The sequence below is a fragment of the Pristiophorus japonicus genome, chromosome 3 (genome assembly GCF_044704955.1).
Source record: "Pristiophorus japonicus isolate sPriJap1 chromosome 3, sPriJap1.hap1, whole genome shotgun sequence".
Lineage (NCBI taxonomy): Eukaryota > Metazoa > Chordata > Chondrichthyes > Pristiophoridae > Pristiophorus > Pristiophorus japonicus.
The window spans coordinates 143,976,602-143,992,694 of NC_091979.1; the positions used below are offsets into that span (position 1 = coordinate 143,976,602).

The following is a 16,093-nucleotide window of genomic DNA, read 5'->3' on the forward strand; positions in this document are numbered from 1 at the left end:
AAAAATAGGGACATTACAATTGTGGTTTTCCAATCCGCTGAGACCTCCCCAGAATCCAGGGAATTTTGGTAGATTAAAACCAATGCATCCACTCTCTCTGCAGTCACTTCTCTTAAGAAGATAGGATGTAAGCCATCTGGTCCAGGGGACTTGTCCACCTTTAGTCCCATTATTTTACCAAGTACTACTTCATCAGTTGCTACAGTTGTACAAGGCCTTGGTGAGGCCACACCTGGAGTATTGTGTACAGATTTGGTCTCTTAACTTGAGGAAGAACATTCTTGCTATTGAGGGAGTGCAGCGAAGGTTCACCAGACTGATTCCCAGGATGGCGGGACTGACATATCAAGAAAGACTGGATCAACTGGGCTTGTATTCACTGGAGTTCAGAAGAATGAGAGGGGATCTCATAGAAACATTTAAAATTCTGACAGGTTTCGACAGGTTAGATGCAGGAAGAATGTTCCCAATGTTGGGGAAGTCCAGAACCAGGGGTCACAATCTAAGGATAAGGAGTAAGCCATTTAGGACTGAGATGAGGAGAAACTTCTTCACCCAGAGAATGGTGATCCTGTGGAATTCTCTACCACAGAAATTTGTTGAGGCCAATCCACTAAATATATTCAAAAGGGAGTTAGATGTAGTCCTTACTACTAGAGGGATCAAGGGATATGGCGTGAAAGCAGGAATGGGGTACTGAAGTTGCATGTTCATCCATGAACTCATCAAATGGCGGTGCAGGCTCGAAGGGCCCAATTGCCTACTCCTGCACCTATTTTCTATGTTTCTATCAGTGAGTGATTGTATAAAAGTTCCTCCCTCCCTATAGCCCCTTGATTATCCACTATTGGGATGTTTTTGGTGTCTTCTACCATGAAGACCAATACAAAATATTTGTTCAACTTCTCTGCCATTTCCCTGCTCTCCATTACTAATTCTCCAGTCTCATCCTCTAGGGGATCAACATTTACTTTAGCCACTCTTTTCCTTTTTATGTACTTATAGAAACTCTTACTATGTTTTTATATTTCATGCAAATTTACTTTCACAATCTATCTTCCCTTTCTTGATCATTTTTTTTAGTCGTTCTTTGCTGGCTTTTTAAAAATTCCCAATCCTCTGGCCTCTCACTAGTCTTGGCCACATTGTATGCCCTCGTTTTCAATTTGATATCATCCCTTATTTCCTTAGTTAGCCATGGATGATTATCCCTTCTCTTACAGTCTTTCCTTCTCATTGAGATATATTTTTGTTGCGAGTTATGAAATATCTCCTTAAATGTCTGTCACTGCTCATCAATCGACCCATACTTTAGTCTATTTTCCCAGTCCACTTTAGCCAACTCTGCCCTCATACCTTTGAGATCTTCTTTATTTAAACTTAGGACCCTGGTTTGAGAACCAACTTTCTCACCTTCCAACTAAATTTGAAATTCAACCATATTGTGGTCACTCATTCCAAGAGGATCCTTTACTACAAACTCATTTATTAAATCGAGGAGGAGGTGGCGCGGAAGTTCGAGGCCTATAAAGGCCCAACAGTCGGAGAGCGTTGGCAGTAGAGGAGGAGGCGGCGTGGGAGTTCGAGGAGGCCAGTTGGTGCAGGGAGAGAAGGCAAAAAAGTAGAAAGAAATCGAAGGGCGACGTCACAGCCAAGGGGGTAAGTGACTGGTGAGTAGTTTTTCTTGTTTTTTTTTCCCCTTTATCAGGAGGTAACCTTTATCATTGTTGCCAAATTAAGTTAATCTAAGGGTGAAGTCATGGCAGGAGAGCTCGGATACGTGTCATGCTCCTCTTGTGCTATGTGGGAACTCGGACACTTCCAGTGTCCCTGACGACTACATGTGCAGGAAGTGTATCCTGCTGCAGCACCTGACAGACCACATTGCAGCACTGGAGCTGCGCATGGATTCACTCTGGAGCATCTGCGATGCTGAGGATGTCGTGAATAGCACACTTACTGAGTTGGACACATCGCAGCTAAAGGTTACACAAGCAGATAGGGAATGGGTGACCAGCAGGAAGAGCTGTAAAAGGAAGGTAGTGTAGGGGTCCCCTGCGGTCATCCCCCTCCAAAACAGATACACCATTTTGGGTACTGTTCGGGGCTGGGGGAGGGGGGGGGGGGGATGATTCATCAGGGGAGGGCAGCAGCAGCCAAGATCATGGCACCATGGGTGGCTCTGCTGCACAGGAGGGCAGGAAAAAGAGTGGGAGAGCTATAGTGGTTGGGGATTCTATTGTAAGGGGAATAGACAGACGTTTCTGCGCCCGCAATCGAGACTCCAGGATGGTATGTTGCCTCCCTGATGCAAGGGTCAAGGATGTCTCGGAGCGGGTGCAGGACATTTTGGAGGGGGAAAGAGTGAACAGCCAGTTGTTGTGGTGCATATAGGTAAAAAACTGGATGAGGTCCTACAATCTGAATTTAGGAAGCGAAGAGTTAAATTAAAAAGTAGGACCTCAAAAAGTAGTAAACTCAGGATTGCTACCAGTGCCAAGTGCTAGTCAGAGTAGGAATTGCAGGATAGCCAGGATGAATACGTGGCTTAAGGAGTGGTGCAGAAGGGAGGGATTCAAATTCCTGGGACATTGGAACCGGTACTGGGGGAGGTGGGACCAGTACAAACCGGACGGTCTGCACCTGGACAGGACCGGAACCAATGTCCTAGGGGGAGTGTTTGTTAGTGCTGTTGGGGAGGGGTTAAACTAATATGGCAGGGGGATGGGAACCTATGCAGGGAGACAGAGGAAAGTAGAATGGGGGCAGAAGCAAAAGTTGGAAAGAAGAAAAGTAAAAGTGGAGGGCAGAGAAACCCAAGGCAAAAATCAAAAAGGGCCACTTTACAGCAAAATTCTAAAGGGGCTAAGTGTGTTAAAAAGACAAGCCTGAAGGCTCTGTGCCTCAATGTGAGGAGTATTCGTAATAAAGTGGATAAATTAACTGCACAGGCAGCAATTAACGAATGATATAATTGGCATCATGGAGACATGGTTCCAGGGTGATCAAGGCTGGGAACTCAACATCCAGGGGTATTCAACATTCAGAAAGGATAGACAGAAAGGAAAAGGAGGTGGGGTAGCGTTGCTGGTTAAAGAGGAAATTAACACAATTGTAAGGAAGGACATTAGCTTGGAGGATGTGGAATCTGTATGGGTGGAGCTGCGGAATACCAAAGGGCAGAAAATGCTAATGGGAGTTTTGTACAGAACACCAAACAGTAGTAGTGAGGTTGGGGACAGCATCAAAGAAGAAATTAGGGATGCGTGCAATAAAGGTATAGCAGTCATCATGGGCGACTTTAAGCTACGTGTAGATTGAGCTAACCAAACTGGTAGCAATATGGTGGAGGAAGATTTCCTGGAGCGTATCAGGGATGGTTTTCTAGACCAATGTGTCAAGGAACCAACTAGAGGGCTGGCCATCCTAGACTGGGTGATGTGTAATGAGAAAGGACTAATGAGCAATCTTGTTGTGCGAGGCCCCTTGGGGAAGAGTGACCATAATATGGTAGAATTCTTTATTAAGATGGAGAGTGACACAGTTAATTCAGAGACTAGGGTCCTGAACTTGAGGAAAGGTAACTTCAATGGTGTGAGATGTGAATTGGCTAGAATAGACTGGCGAATGATACTTAAAGGGTTGACGGTGGATAGGCAATGGCAAACATTTAAAGATTACATGGATGAACTTGAACAATTGTACATCCCTATCTGGAGTAAAAATAAAACAAGGAAGGTGGCACAACCATGGCTAACAAGGGAAATTAAGGATAGTGCTAAATCCAAGGAAGAGGCATATAAATTGGCCAGAAAAAACAGCAAACCCGAGGACTGCGAGAAATTTAGAATTCAGCACAGGAAGACAACGGGTTTAATTAGGAGGGGGAAAATATAGAGTATGAGGGGAAGCTTGCTGGGAACATAAAAACAGACTGCAAAAGCTTCTATAGATATGTGAAGAGAAAAAGATTAGTGAAGACAAATTAATGTTTGAAGTCAGAATCAGGTGAATTTATAATAGGGAACAAAGAAATGGCAAACCAGTTGAACAAATACTTTGGTTCTGTCTTCACAAAGGAAGACACAAATAACTTTCCAGAAATACTAGAGGACCGAGGGTCTAGTGAGAAGGAGGAACAGAAGGAAATCCTTAATAGTCGGGAAATTGTGTTACGGAAATTGATGGGATTGAAGGCCGATAAATCCCCAGGGCCTGATAGTCTGCATCTCAGAGTACTTAAGGAAGTGGCCCTAGAAATACTGGATACATTGGTGATCATTTTCCAACAGTCTATCGACTCTGGATCAGTTCCTAATGTAATACCACTTTTTTAAAAAAGGAGGGAGAGCGCTAACGGGTAATTATAGACCGGTTAGCCTGACATCAGTAGTGGGGAAAATGCTGGAATCAATTATTAAAGATGAAATAGCAGCACATTTGGAAAGCAGTGACAGGATCGGTCCAAGTCAGCATGGATTTATGAAAGGGAAATCATGATTGACAAATCTTTTAGAATTTTTTGAGGATGTAACTAGTAGAGTGGACAAAGGAGAACCAGTGGATGTGGTGTATTGAGACTTTCAAAAGACTTTTGACAAGGTCCCACACAAGATTGGTGTGCAAAATTAAAGCACATGGTATTTGGGGTAATGCACTGACGTGGATAGAGAACTGGTTGGCGGACAGGAAGCAGAGAGTCGGGATAAACGGTTCCTTTTCAGAATGGCAGGCAGGGACTAGTGGGGTGCCACAGGGCTCAGTGCTGGGACCCCAGCTATTTACAATATACATCAATGATTTAGATGAAGGAATTGAATGTAATATCTCCAAGTTTGCAGATGACACCAAGCTGGGTGGCGGTGTAAGCTGTGAGGAGGATGCCAAGAGGCTGCAGGGTGACTTGGACAGGTTAGGTGAGTGGGCAAATGCATGGCAGATGCAGTATAATGTGGATAAATGAGAGGTTATCCACTTTGGTGACAAAAACAGGAAGGCAGATTATTATCTGAATGGTGACAGATTAGGAAAAGGGGAGGTGCAACGAGACCTGGGTGTCATGGTACATCAGTCATTGAAAGTTGGAATGCAGGTGCAGCAGGTGGTGAAGGCGGCAAATGTTATGTTGGCCTTCATAGCTAGGGGATGTGAGTATTGGAGCAGGGAGGTCTTACTGCAGTTGTACAGGGCCTTGGTGAGGCCTCACCTGGAATAGTGTGTTCAGTTTTGGTCTCCTAATCTGAGGAAGGACATTCTAGCTATTGAGTTAGTGCAGCGAAGGTTCACCAGACTAATGGCAGGACTGACATATGAGGAGAGACTGGATCAACTGGGCCTGTATTCACTGGAGTTTAGAAGGATGAGAGGGGATCTCAAAGAAACATCTAAAATTCTGACGGAACTGGACAGGTTAGATGCAGGAAGAATGTTCCCGATGTTGGGGAAGTCCAGAACCAGGGGACACAGTCTAAGAATAAGGGGTAAGCCATTTAGGACAGAGATGAGGAGAAACTTCTTCACCCAGAGTTGTTAACCTGTGGAATTCTCTACCGCAGAGTTGTTGATGCCAGTTCATTGGATATATTCAAGAGGGTTAGACATGGCCCTTATGGCTAAAGGGAGCAAGGGGTATGGAGAGAAAGCAGGAAAGGGATACTGAGGTGAATGATCAGCGATGATCTTGTTGAATGGTGGTGCAGGCTCAAGGGGCCGAATGGCCTACTCCTGCACCTATTTTCTATGTTTCTATCCTGCCTCATTACACAATACTAGATCCAAGATATCCTGCTCCCTGGTTGTTTCTGCAACGTACTGTCCAAGGAAACCACCCCAGATACACTCTGAACTCCTCCTCAAGGCTACCCTGGCCAATTTGCTTTGTCCAATCAATATGAAGGTTAAAATCGCCCATGATTATTGCCGTTCCTTTATTACAAGCCTCCATCATTTCTTGATTTATACTCTGTCCAGCAGTGTCGCTGCTGTTAGGGTGCCTATAGATTATGATTAAGCTGAAAAGCTATTGTTTCAGCTACCATCTTTTTTCTGCTATTTAATGTTGATGCACAAGAGGATCAACTGGACACAGGGGTGGCGGGGAGTGTGGCAGAAAAACTCCTGACTTTACACAGAATAGTTGTTCATAAAAAAATTAAATGTAAATCACCGTTCCGAAAACTATAAAAGTCCAATAACTCCACTTTAAACAAGTTCACCTGAACTTCAGCAATTAAGTTTAATATGAATCCACTGGAAATAGCCATTAAACATGAAGGATAATTTTCAGTACTGTACTGCTGGCCAGGAGCATCGCACACTGCACATGATTCGAATTTCTAATATGCACTACAATAGCAGGCAAGGCTCCCCATATCTCTAATGTAAACATGACCTAGACTCAACCTATATAAACAGTGATCCTTTGCAGAGACACTCAACGATGCCAGTCAAAACATGACATGCAGATGTATACCTTAGACTCGCTTACGAGCATATTGTACCACAAAATCGAGGCCCAACCATTGGGGAGTTGGCTAACATTGGATATCACCACCAAAGGCAACGACGTAGTCTGCAGAAGCAAGGGGAGAAAAAATGTCATTATGAAATGCACCACTCTCTGAAGAATGAGTTACCTAGTTATATACTCTTAACAGATATTACAGCACAGAAATAGGCAGCCATTTGACCTATAACACCTACACTGGTGCTAGAACTTCAAATCGGAGCCAGTTGTTCTAATCCCATTTCTTCTACTCTTTCTTGCATCCTTTTTCAGTCTTCATTTTTAAATACCATATGCAGTTCCTTTTAAATAATGCTTTAGATTCCTACATAGAAAATTGTGGTAAAACATTCCATGTTCCAGTAACAAACATATTTCTTACAACTTCCCTCTTTATTCTTCTCGTGATGTCAAGTGTCTATGGGGGTAATTTTCAACTTACCACTGGAGTATAAAACTGGTGTTTTTTGGATTGAGCGCCCATTATAGAAACCCCCGATTTTCCTTTTAATTGAAATCAAAACTTTTCAGAAATTTTTTTAAACGATTAGATTCTCCTTAACTTTCTCTGTTCCAGTGAAACCGCTGAAAAAATTCTTGAAAAGTCTTCAATAACTATAACCTCTCATTCCTGGTATCCCTTCAGTTTTACCCTTTCATGGCAACCATAATGGTGTGGAGAATACTCCAAACTCAGTTATCAATTCTTAGCTTTTATAATGACCCTATATATATATAAAAGATGGCATCCCATTTGCCTTTTTATGGCCATTTCTATCTGCAATCCCATTTTTTAAAATCAATGTATCTGCACCTCTTGATTCCTCAGTTAAGAATATCACCGTTTGGAGTATATTTTCTTTCACATCTACATCTGCCACCTATTTGTCCACTCCAGTATTCCTTCTACTTGCTTCTGCATTTTTCCCTCAGTTTGCAGACCTCTTGTACCTGGATATCCAAGTCATTCATACAAATGGAAAACAAAAGGAGGTTTCAGCGAAGGTCTACAGACTCACTACATCTTGCCAATCTGAAAAACATTAAATCCTACTTTGTTTTCTGTTCCCTAGCTATCACTCTGTCCATCGTCTATGTAGCACATGTCAAATAGTGAAAGTCCATATATATATATATAGCATCTACTGCGTTCCCTTTAGCCCATGTCTCTCAAGTATTCACTAATTTCATCTGTATTATGGGCACTTTACCCACAAGCAAGGCAACACTAAATAGCCTATTATTCCCTATCCTTTGTTTGGCCAGGTTTTGTAACATTTGCCACCGTCCAGTCCTTAAAGGTTGCTAATGGCCATCATCGCCATCAGATTATTACATCACTTGTTTACAGACTTTTTATTCAATTCTTTTAAAGCCAAATTTCTGCCCATGATTTGTAGCAGCACACCTAGTGTATCAGAACATTAACAAATCAAAGCTAACAATTTTAATGTACTGTATACACCAAATTAACAGTTTGCTAAAACTTATCAGATACTACATGAACTCTATTACACGTGGAAAACAAATGTTTCTAACTATTGTTAAAATGTTTAGCTTTAACCTTAAAAAAACCAAAATCATGGGATTCAGCTTTATCGAACAGCTCCGGTTCAAGAAGTTCAGTCATCGCCACCGCCTCAAAGCAACTAGGGATGAGCAATTAATGCCAGACCTGCCAGCGACACCCACGTCCCGAGATATACTTTTCAAAGAACAAAATCATAGGATTTCATTTTAAATAGCTGTGAAACCCCAAATTCACTGAGAAATGATTGTTTTTTTTCCTCTGAATACATCTTACCTCTAGGTCAATTATTAGGTTCTGGTGACAGAACTGAGTCTCAAAGCTGATGGAGTGAAGTTCCTCAGTCACAATAAGGGGGCCCTGCTTAGGCAGATTTAAAAAATTAGTTTAGCTGACGATTTTAAAACATAATACAAGAAGTTTGCAAAAAGTAATAATGAGGTGAGAATTTTGCTTTCAATGCGATGGGGTCAGGGAGACAAAGGAGATAGTCAAGAACTGGAACGATAGGTAAGCAGGAATTAATGTAGGACACAATGTGGCAATGGAGTTTTGAAGAAGTTAGAGATTATGTAGTGAAGCTTGGGAGGCTGATGAGGCGAGTGGGGCAGAGATTGAGCCCTGCCCCAAACGGGGCACACACTTTTTTTCTAAAAAAAGATTTTCTCCGCCCCAATCCATGGGGCAGAGATCCGACAGAAATTCAGTTTTTAGAATTTTTTTCCCAGCAGGGCGGTGTTCCGGACCGAAGTGGCCTTCGGTCGAGTCTGCCACACCTCCCAGTCATTAGCGCTACGCTGATGATGTCAGCGCAACGCAGATGAGCCACGTCGTGCTGATGAGTCATGCGAACTCTGCATGAGGTTTAGTTAGGTCCACTGGGCCACCACAGAGGGTTGCGACCGGGCCAGCGGCCTGGCATCCAAGAAGGGGTGCCGGGCTGCCCGTTGGCTGCAAAATCCAGGTTGGGCACTTTATAAAATGGTCCTTACTGCACACCGACTAGTTGGAGGGTCATTACTGACCCATGGCCGCCTCTTTAAGGCCGTCACAGCGCTTAAAGGGGCAATTTTGGCCCCAGATTGTTGGAAGAAAAGTTGAGCCTGGAGGTACCCACAATATTGCACTTACTTCTGTTGTTCTGCTTCCTGTATTTTTCTGTTCCTTCAGTTGCTGCAATGTAGAAACAGACCATACCGCATTAAAAACAAGTTTCAAAAATATGCACTGCTCTGTAATTGTTGTTATTGAACACTCAGCTAGGAGAGGATTACAATAGAATAGCACTGTGGTGAATACACTGAACCAACATTTGATTTTCAGTACAGCTACCTACCAGATGTCTGAATTCAGCAGCTAAGCTTCCATTCGTCGACTCCTCCATGTTCATCACTTTTGTGTTAGTTCCTAGTATATTAAATTTTCTAAATCTATATGAGGAAGTAAATTAAGAGTGTAAAACACACACATGAAAAAAAAAGACAAAATTACAAAAGGGAAAATCAATATTAGGAATAAATTAAGTACTTACCCTTTTACAGAACACTTTTCAGTGACATCCCTGAAAAGAAATTACACTATTAAATTCTATTTTAAATGCAAAAGCCTTAAAATAGCAGATTTACTGACAACAGAATAGTCTTAAAACCAACTGAAAAATTGGAAAGTGTATAGTCTGATATCACTTCATCCTATTGTGAAGCCACTATGTATTTCAGCTATTCTTGCTGAATCATGGACATACTATTCGCTGGTCTTGAAATTAAGTTTACATTAAACTACTACTTTCCCTAAATAAGATGCCACCTATAACTTGCAGCAAAACACATGAAAATAATATGACATTACGTACTTGTCAAAAGATGCTTTTACACGCAACTGGTAATTTAGTTCTGGTAGCCTTACCAAGAGCCTGTAACAAAATGGGAAAAGAATAAGAGGTGCAAAATATCACATACCATATAGCAGATTAAAAAGGGAACTAAGCCCACATGACTAAATTAAAGCATTTCTTTATGTTAATCATTAGTAGCTGTTGTGATTCTTGCTGTTGTTTGCCACTTGCACTTTTAAGTCCCCAGTTTAGTGAAGTGTGACTTAAAACCATATCACCAAGAAACAGATTCCAGTGTAAAGTCTGGCCTCCATCACATAATGCACCATGACAGAGAGGCAAGGCTCCAAATTCATTTTCAGTTATACAAGATGGTGGACACAATATTTTATTATTAAAGCACAGGCTTTATCACTGCTTTTTGTGCATCAAAACACCAGTTTGTTATTTAAACCTTTTTAAATTTTGTAGAAGTTACATCAATAGTACATTCAAAGCATCTGCAGAATGATCACAAAATGCTGTGGGTAAATAAGTTTCCTTTACAGCTTCACACTTCAATCACAGTCTACAGCTACTTCTGTCTGGTTAATGTTTTCATCACCTCAATACAGACTGTATGGTGCGTAGATCATATTTGACAACAAATGTAGGGGCCAATTCAGAGCCATCAAGGGTTCATTCAATCAATCTAGTAAGATTGAGCCACAATGATCAGGCAGGTCCCCAGGTTCGATCCCAGGGTCAAGGTTGATTTAGCTTCAGATATGGATAATCATTTTTTTTTAAATAAATAGCTATCTGGGAAACCTAATATTTATCTGTGTGAAACTTATTTATGATCAAAGGTTAAAAAAAAAATCACTCACCTTAACTTAACAGTGAACTGCACACCGGTTTTTAAGACCATTGGTCTCTGTGGATGAGTTGGCATACAAGGCTGTCTCTCCACCACAAAGGAACTGAAGTAAAGTGGGCAGAGTGGAACATGAATATCATACAGTTTAATTTAAATGATCAGCACTTTGCAAATAAAGTATTTCTTTTTTTAAAAAAAAAGCAATTCAATCTACAGAGAAACAGGTTGAAGTGTAATAAAAGTTAATGAGTGGATGATCGGAAAAGGAACAGTGATTATTCATGGGGGGAGAATCTGCACAAATATCAGTGAAGGCATTAGCAAAGTTGAAGGTGCCTCTCAAACTGGATGATGTAATATGTTTATTTCCACTTTAAGATTGATGCTCATTTAGTTCAGATACGGGAAGAGGAACAGAGTCTATGGGAGTACATTGTACACACCAGCACAAATGGTGGAGATTCAAACACATTATTTGCATTTTGGTTAAACAGTTCTGCAAAATCTCTGCACTGCTGAAAAAGTGGTTATTGGAGACAAGCAGCAATAGATATGAGTTTTATTTTGTTTATTTTTTGGGCAAGATTACAGTTAAACAGCCTATCAAAACATTGTCTACGGCAATAGTTGAAGGATGACCAATTGTTAAGATGCATGTACACTGCCAACACTTGTGGATCTGTACCCTAGCAATAGGCAATAGGAGTGAAATTGGTCTTCGCTAGGAGTGCCAAATGGGTTCATAGCAAATTAGCAACCCCTTTTTACACCATGCCTGATTTTCCTTTCCATTTTGCGCTGTGTAGACCAACATCAGGAGTCCAGAGAAATGGATCTAATAAGCTTAAATATATGAAGGAACTTGGATGAACGTTTTGAAAAAGTCACATTTCCTTTTGAACTTTTTTTGAAATAGTTACCTTTTAATAAGATTGCAGAACAAACTGTTGTTCCTTTCTTCCAAGAATTGTTTATTTTGAGTAATGGGGTCCCCGTCGTATGAATATTTCTGCTCAAGTTCTTCCAGTTTCTTTAATTGCTGCCGAACCTGCTGCAAACTCTCAGCCAGCAATGTGAACCTGAAAGCACAACCATCACTGAGACTAAGGATCGGCAAGTTACAAACTGAACCATCAAGATCCCATTCTCAGTCCCCTTTTACTTTTTTTTTTTCAGTAAAACTATATAATCCTGAAAAATCTCACCTTTTCAATTAACTACCAACACATTTTCCAGCAAACTAGTGAAACCTGAACAAACTGACACCTGCTAAAACAAACACACTGACAGTCCCAAATAATTTACATTATAATGGATACAAACTGCCCCTTGAAACCAGGGACATTTGCAAACTACAAACCATGGACAGCCTTCGATGCACGAAGTGCTTTTACAACATAAAACACCAGACACGCAGGTAAGTGCGATGTGGCAGCTTGTGGAAAAATGGCTTTCCAGTAAAGGAGATTCCTTTACCCAGCATGCATAGCGGCATATCTAGAGGATTGAATGTTTGCCCAACATGGCTAGAGGGGCATCTCTGCCGCTATAGATTGTGGGTAAAGAGATCTCCATTACATAAACTGGTTGGTGGGAAGGGAGAGTTAGGAATTGGGGACACTGAAATCGCAGGGAAAGGGAGAGAGAAAGGGAGAAAAGAGAGAGAGAGGTTTCCCCCTTTCCCCGTCCTCGGTTTCCCCTCTTTGCCTGCTTTCGGGTGGCCCCCTGGTTTTTGGAACTTCTCACACAGCAGCTGCTGGCGCAAAACCACAAATAAAGATTCTCAACTACAGGAGACTCAACCTTTTTGTACGTTAATCTAACATTTGTGGAAGTCATGCAATCCGACATCACATCATCAGATGTCATAGGGTCATAACGTCACGTGAGCAATCCCCCAGGAATGCCTCTAACCAGAGTTGGCAGCCCGACTCCACAAGTATGTCAGGTACTGATGAACTTCTAACAGCCCCCCCCCTGACGATGGACAGCACACGGATGGAGGGGGTCGAGGAAAGGGGTTGGCAGGACATTAATCCCCTCCAATTGACAAGGTCCCACACAAGAGATTGGTGTGCAAAATTAAAGCACATGGTATTGGGGGTAACATACTGACGTGGATAGAGAACTGGTTGGCAGACAGGAAACAGTGAGTCGGGATAAACGGGTCCTTTTCAGAATGGCAGGCAGTGACTAGTGGGGTGCCACAGGGCTCAGTGCTGGGACCCCAGCTATTTACAATATACATTAATGATTTAGATGAAGGAATTGAGTGTAATATCTCCAAGTTTGCAGATGACACTATGCTGGGTGGCGGTGTGAGCTGTGAGGAGGACGCCAAGAGGCTGCAGGATGACTTGGACAGGTTAGGCGAGTGGGCAAATGCATGGCAGATGAAGTATAATATGGATAAATATGAGGTTATCCACTTTGGTGGCAAAAACACGAAGGCAGAATATTATCTGAATAGCGGCAGATTAGGAAAAGGGGAGGTGCAACGAGACCTGGGTGTCATGGTACATCAGTCATTGAAAGTTGGCATGCAGGTACAGCAGGCGGTGAAGGCAGCAAATGGTATGTTGGCCTTCATAGCGAGGGAATTGGAGTATTGGAGCAGGGAAGTCTTACTACAGTTGTACAGGGCCTTGGTGAGGCCTCACCTGGAATATTGTGTTCAGTTTTGGTCTCCTAATCTGAGGAAGGACGGTCTTGCTATTAAGGGAGTGCAGCGAAGGTTCACCAGACTGATTCCCGGGATGGCAGGACTGACATGAGGAGAGACTGGATCGACTGGGCCTGTATTCACTCGCGTTCGGAAGGATGAGAGGGGTTCTCATAGAAACATAAAATTTTGACGGGACTGGACAGGAAGAATGTTCCCGATTTTGGGGAAGTCCAGAACCAGGGGACATAGTCTAAGGATAAGGGGTATGCCAATTAGGACAGAGATGAGGAGAAACTTCACTCGGAGAGTTGTTAACCTGCGGAATTCCCTACTGCAGAGAGTTGTTGATGCCAGTTCATTGGATATATTCAAGAGGGAGTTAGATATGGCCCTTACGGCTGAAGGGGTCAAGGGGTATGGAGAGAAGCAGGAAAGGGGTACTGTAGTGAATGATCAGCCATGATCTTATTGAGTGGTGGTGCAGGCTCGAAGGGCTGAATGGCCTACTCCTGCACCTATTTTTTTCTATGTTCATTTGACTGGGATCTGCCAGGCACTCCAGCCCTACAGCAGCCACCTTGCCCTGTTCAGGCTTCCAATGTAACAGATTCAAGGAAGAGGACATCCTGCCCTCAATGGAAAAGGTCCTGGGATGGCAATGAACTAGGAAACCCAACAAACAGAAATCACATCCTGCTGGCAGGACTCCAGAATTAGGCACGATCACAGGCGAGGACAAAAATAAAGGAACGCCAAAGGAGATACAGCCAATCCTGGAATATCTGCTCATCCAGTTTACTGTACATACAAGGACCATTTTTGAAAATAAGGACACCTACAAATAAAGGACACCTGATCCAAGTCCCATAGGTGTCCCTAATTTACAAGTTTCACTATATCTGGAAATGAATTTCAGGTAATAGATTCGATGTTACTGATAGATAAATGTATTGCTCCAGGCATGATCCAAGATGACTCAAATAAGCCATTTTCAAGCACCTAATACTTCCTGGAAAGTGGGAGATGGAAGGGAAGATAAAACAAATTTCTAGACAGCCCTTTAATTAATATCCCTTTATTGGGGTATTGCTACCACTGTTCTTACATAACCAAAGCTCCTAAAAGGCCATGTGGTTAAATTCACTTCCTGGCATGCCCAGAAAAGTTCTGTGTTCAAAATCAATATTTTGTGCTGAGTTAGCCAATCTCAGTTCAAGTTGCTACAAATGATTGAAAAGCTCACCAGTGCTGCAGCTGGTCAAGACAGGTGTTTGGTGGTCCTCCAATACATGCAATCTGCTGTCTACGTTTCCATTCTACCAACTCTTCACTGATCAAAATGCCCTCAATTTGCTCGGTTTCATTCAGAAGACAGGCAGTTTTATTCACTACATCCTACAAATAACAGTATAGCATGTCAGTCAGTGAACTCTACATTTCAAAAATATGCAAAAGAGCCATATAAATGCCTTGTTCTAGAGTAGGTGCGCACACACATACAGTTCTGAAATATTTACCTCTTAAAGGGCTAGACTTTCCACTTAGATTGCTAGGGCCCAAAAAATGGGTGATGTTTCAGCCTTCAGGATCGCTGGAACATCGCCCACTTTTGGAATCGCGACTTTCGGCTTTTTTTTTGGTTGGGGGGGGGGGGGGGGGGGGAACAGCCCAGCAATGTGGAAGGCAAGGCTTCCCTAGCAATGACCTCCTGCGCATGCGTTTTTTTTTTGGCAAATAGGTTTTCCTGTGATTCGGGAGGTCAGGGGTCATCCACGCATGCACAGAAAGCAAAGGGTGGGAGAGAGAGAGAGAGAGAGAGAGAGAGAGAGAGAGAGAGAGAGAGAGAGAGAGAGAGAGAGAGAGAGAGAGAGAGAGAGAGAGAGAGAGCGAGCTCGCGAGAGAGAGAAGAGAGAAAAACAAAGATATTATCCAGCTTTTGCATGTTTTACAACCCTCCCTTGGTTGAAGAGCAGTAAATATATATAGATATATACATCGGTATTAGCTTCGAGCAAACAGTTTGATTTCAGTGTGTGAGCACTTAAATGTCTGATTCAGATAGTGTTCAAGATGTGGAGCGAGGGAGAAGGAGGGCCAAACCCTTCTCCAATGAGGCCAACAAGGCCCTTGTTGTGGAGGTGCACTCGCGGTGGGCCCAATTAACCCAGGGTGGGCGAGGGAAACCTCCACCCTGGGCCTACCGTAAAATCTAGGGCGAGATCGCCGACGTGGTGTCGTTGGCGTCCCAAGAGGCAAGGGGATCCGACCAGTGCTGCAAGCGCTGGAACAGCCTGGTTGCTTTCGTAAGGAGTATAGATTTTAAATTGTATTGATGCAAATTGTAATTATAAATATCCCGGAATGAAATTAAGCTGATTTATTCTTGCATATATTCCCTCCAAGATCTGGACAGAGCTTGCCCTGTTTAAGTCTCACTGTGTCAGCCTCTCCGGCTGCTGTCACTTACACAGTGACCCAGCCTGAACTGGGGGAGGACTGCCCTTGCTCACTGTCTGCCCTGGGACACTTTGGGATATTAGCTCCTGTCATTGCTAAGTTCACCAACTGTCCTGATTTCCACCACCCCAGAGGGCCCTTCAATAGAGATTGTAGTCGAGAGAGATGTTTGTGTCAAGCATTATATCCTAAACACGATCTTTGTTATAAACATGCATCAATTGTGGATACAAACTCTATTAGCA

General features: G+C 42.7%; 1 protein-coding gene across 5 annotated transcripts in view; it reads right to left on the reverse strand.

Moving 5' to 3' along the window:
* LOC139259926 (signal transducer and activator of transcription 1-alpha/beta-like) overlaps positions 1–16,093 on the reverse strand; it is an 82,151-nt gene that overhangs the window by 38,513 nt on the left and 27,545 nt on the right. For 3 of the 5 annotated variants that reach the window (XM_070875878.1, XM_070875882.1, XM_070875879.1), the window contains exons 8-16: positions 14,635–14,786; positions 11,647–11,805; positions 10,737–10,829; positions 9,886–9,945; positions 9,565–9,594; positions 9,370–9,463; positions 9,165–9,206; positions 8,310–8,396; positions 6,473–6,571 (exon numbers count right to left, since the gene is read on the reverse strand). In XM_070875878.1, the coding sequence (XP_070731979.1) occupies positions 6,473–6,571; positions 8,310–8,396; positions 9,165–9,206; positions 9,370–9,463; positions 9,565–9,594; positions 9,886–9,945; positions 10,737–10,829; positions 11,647–11,805; positions 14,635–14,786 (816 nt within the window). The remainder of the gene's footprint in view (positions 1–6,472; positions 6,572–8,309; positions 8,397–9,164; positions 9,207–9,369; positions 9,464–9,564; positions 9,595–9,885; positions 9,946–10,736; positions 10,830–11,646; positions 11,806–14,634; positions 14,787–16,093) is intronic. The other 2 variants (XM_070875881.1, XM_070875883.1) reach the window with 1 other exon arrangement.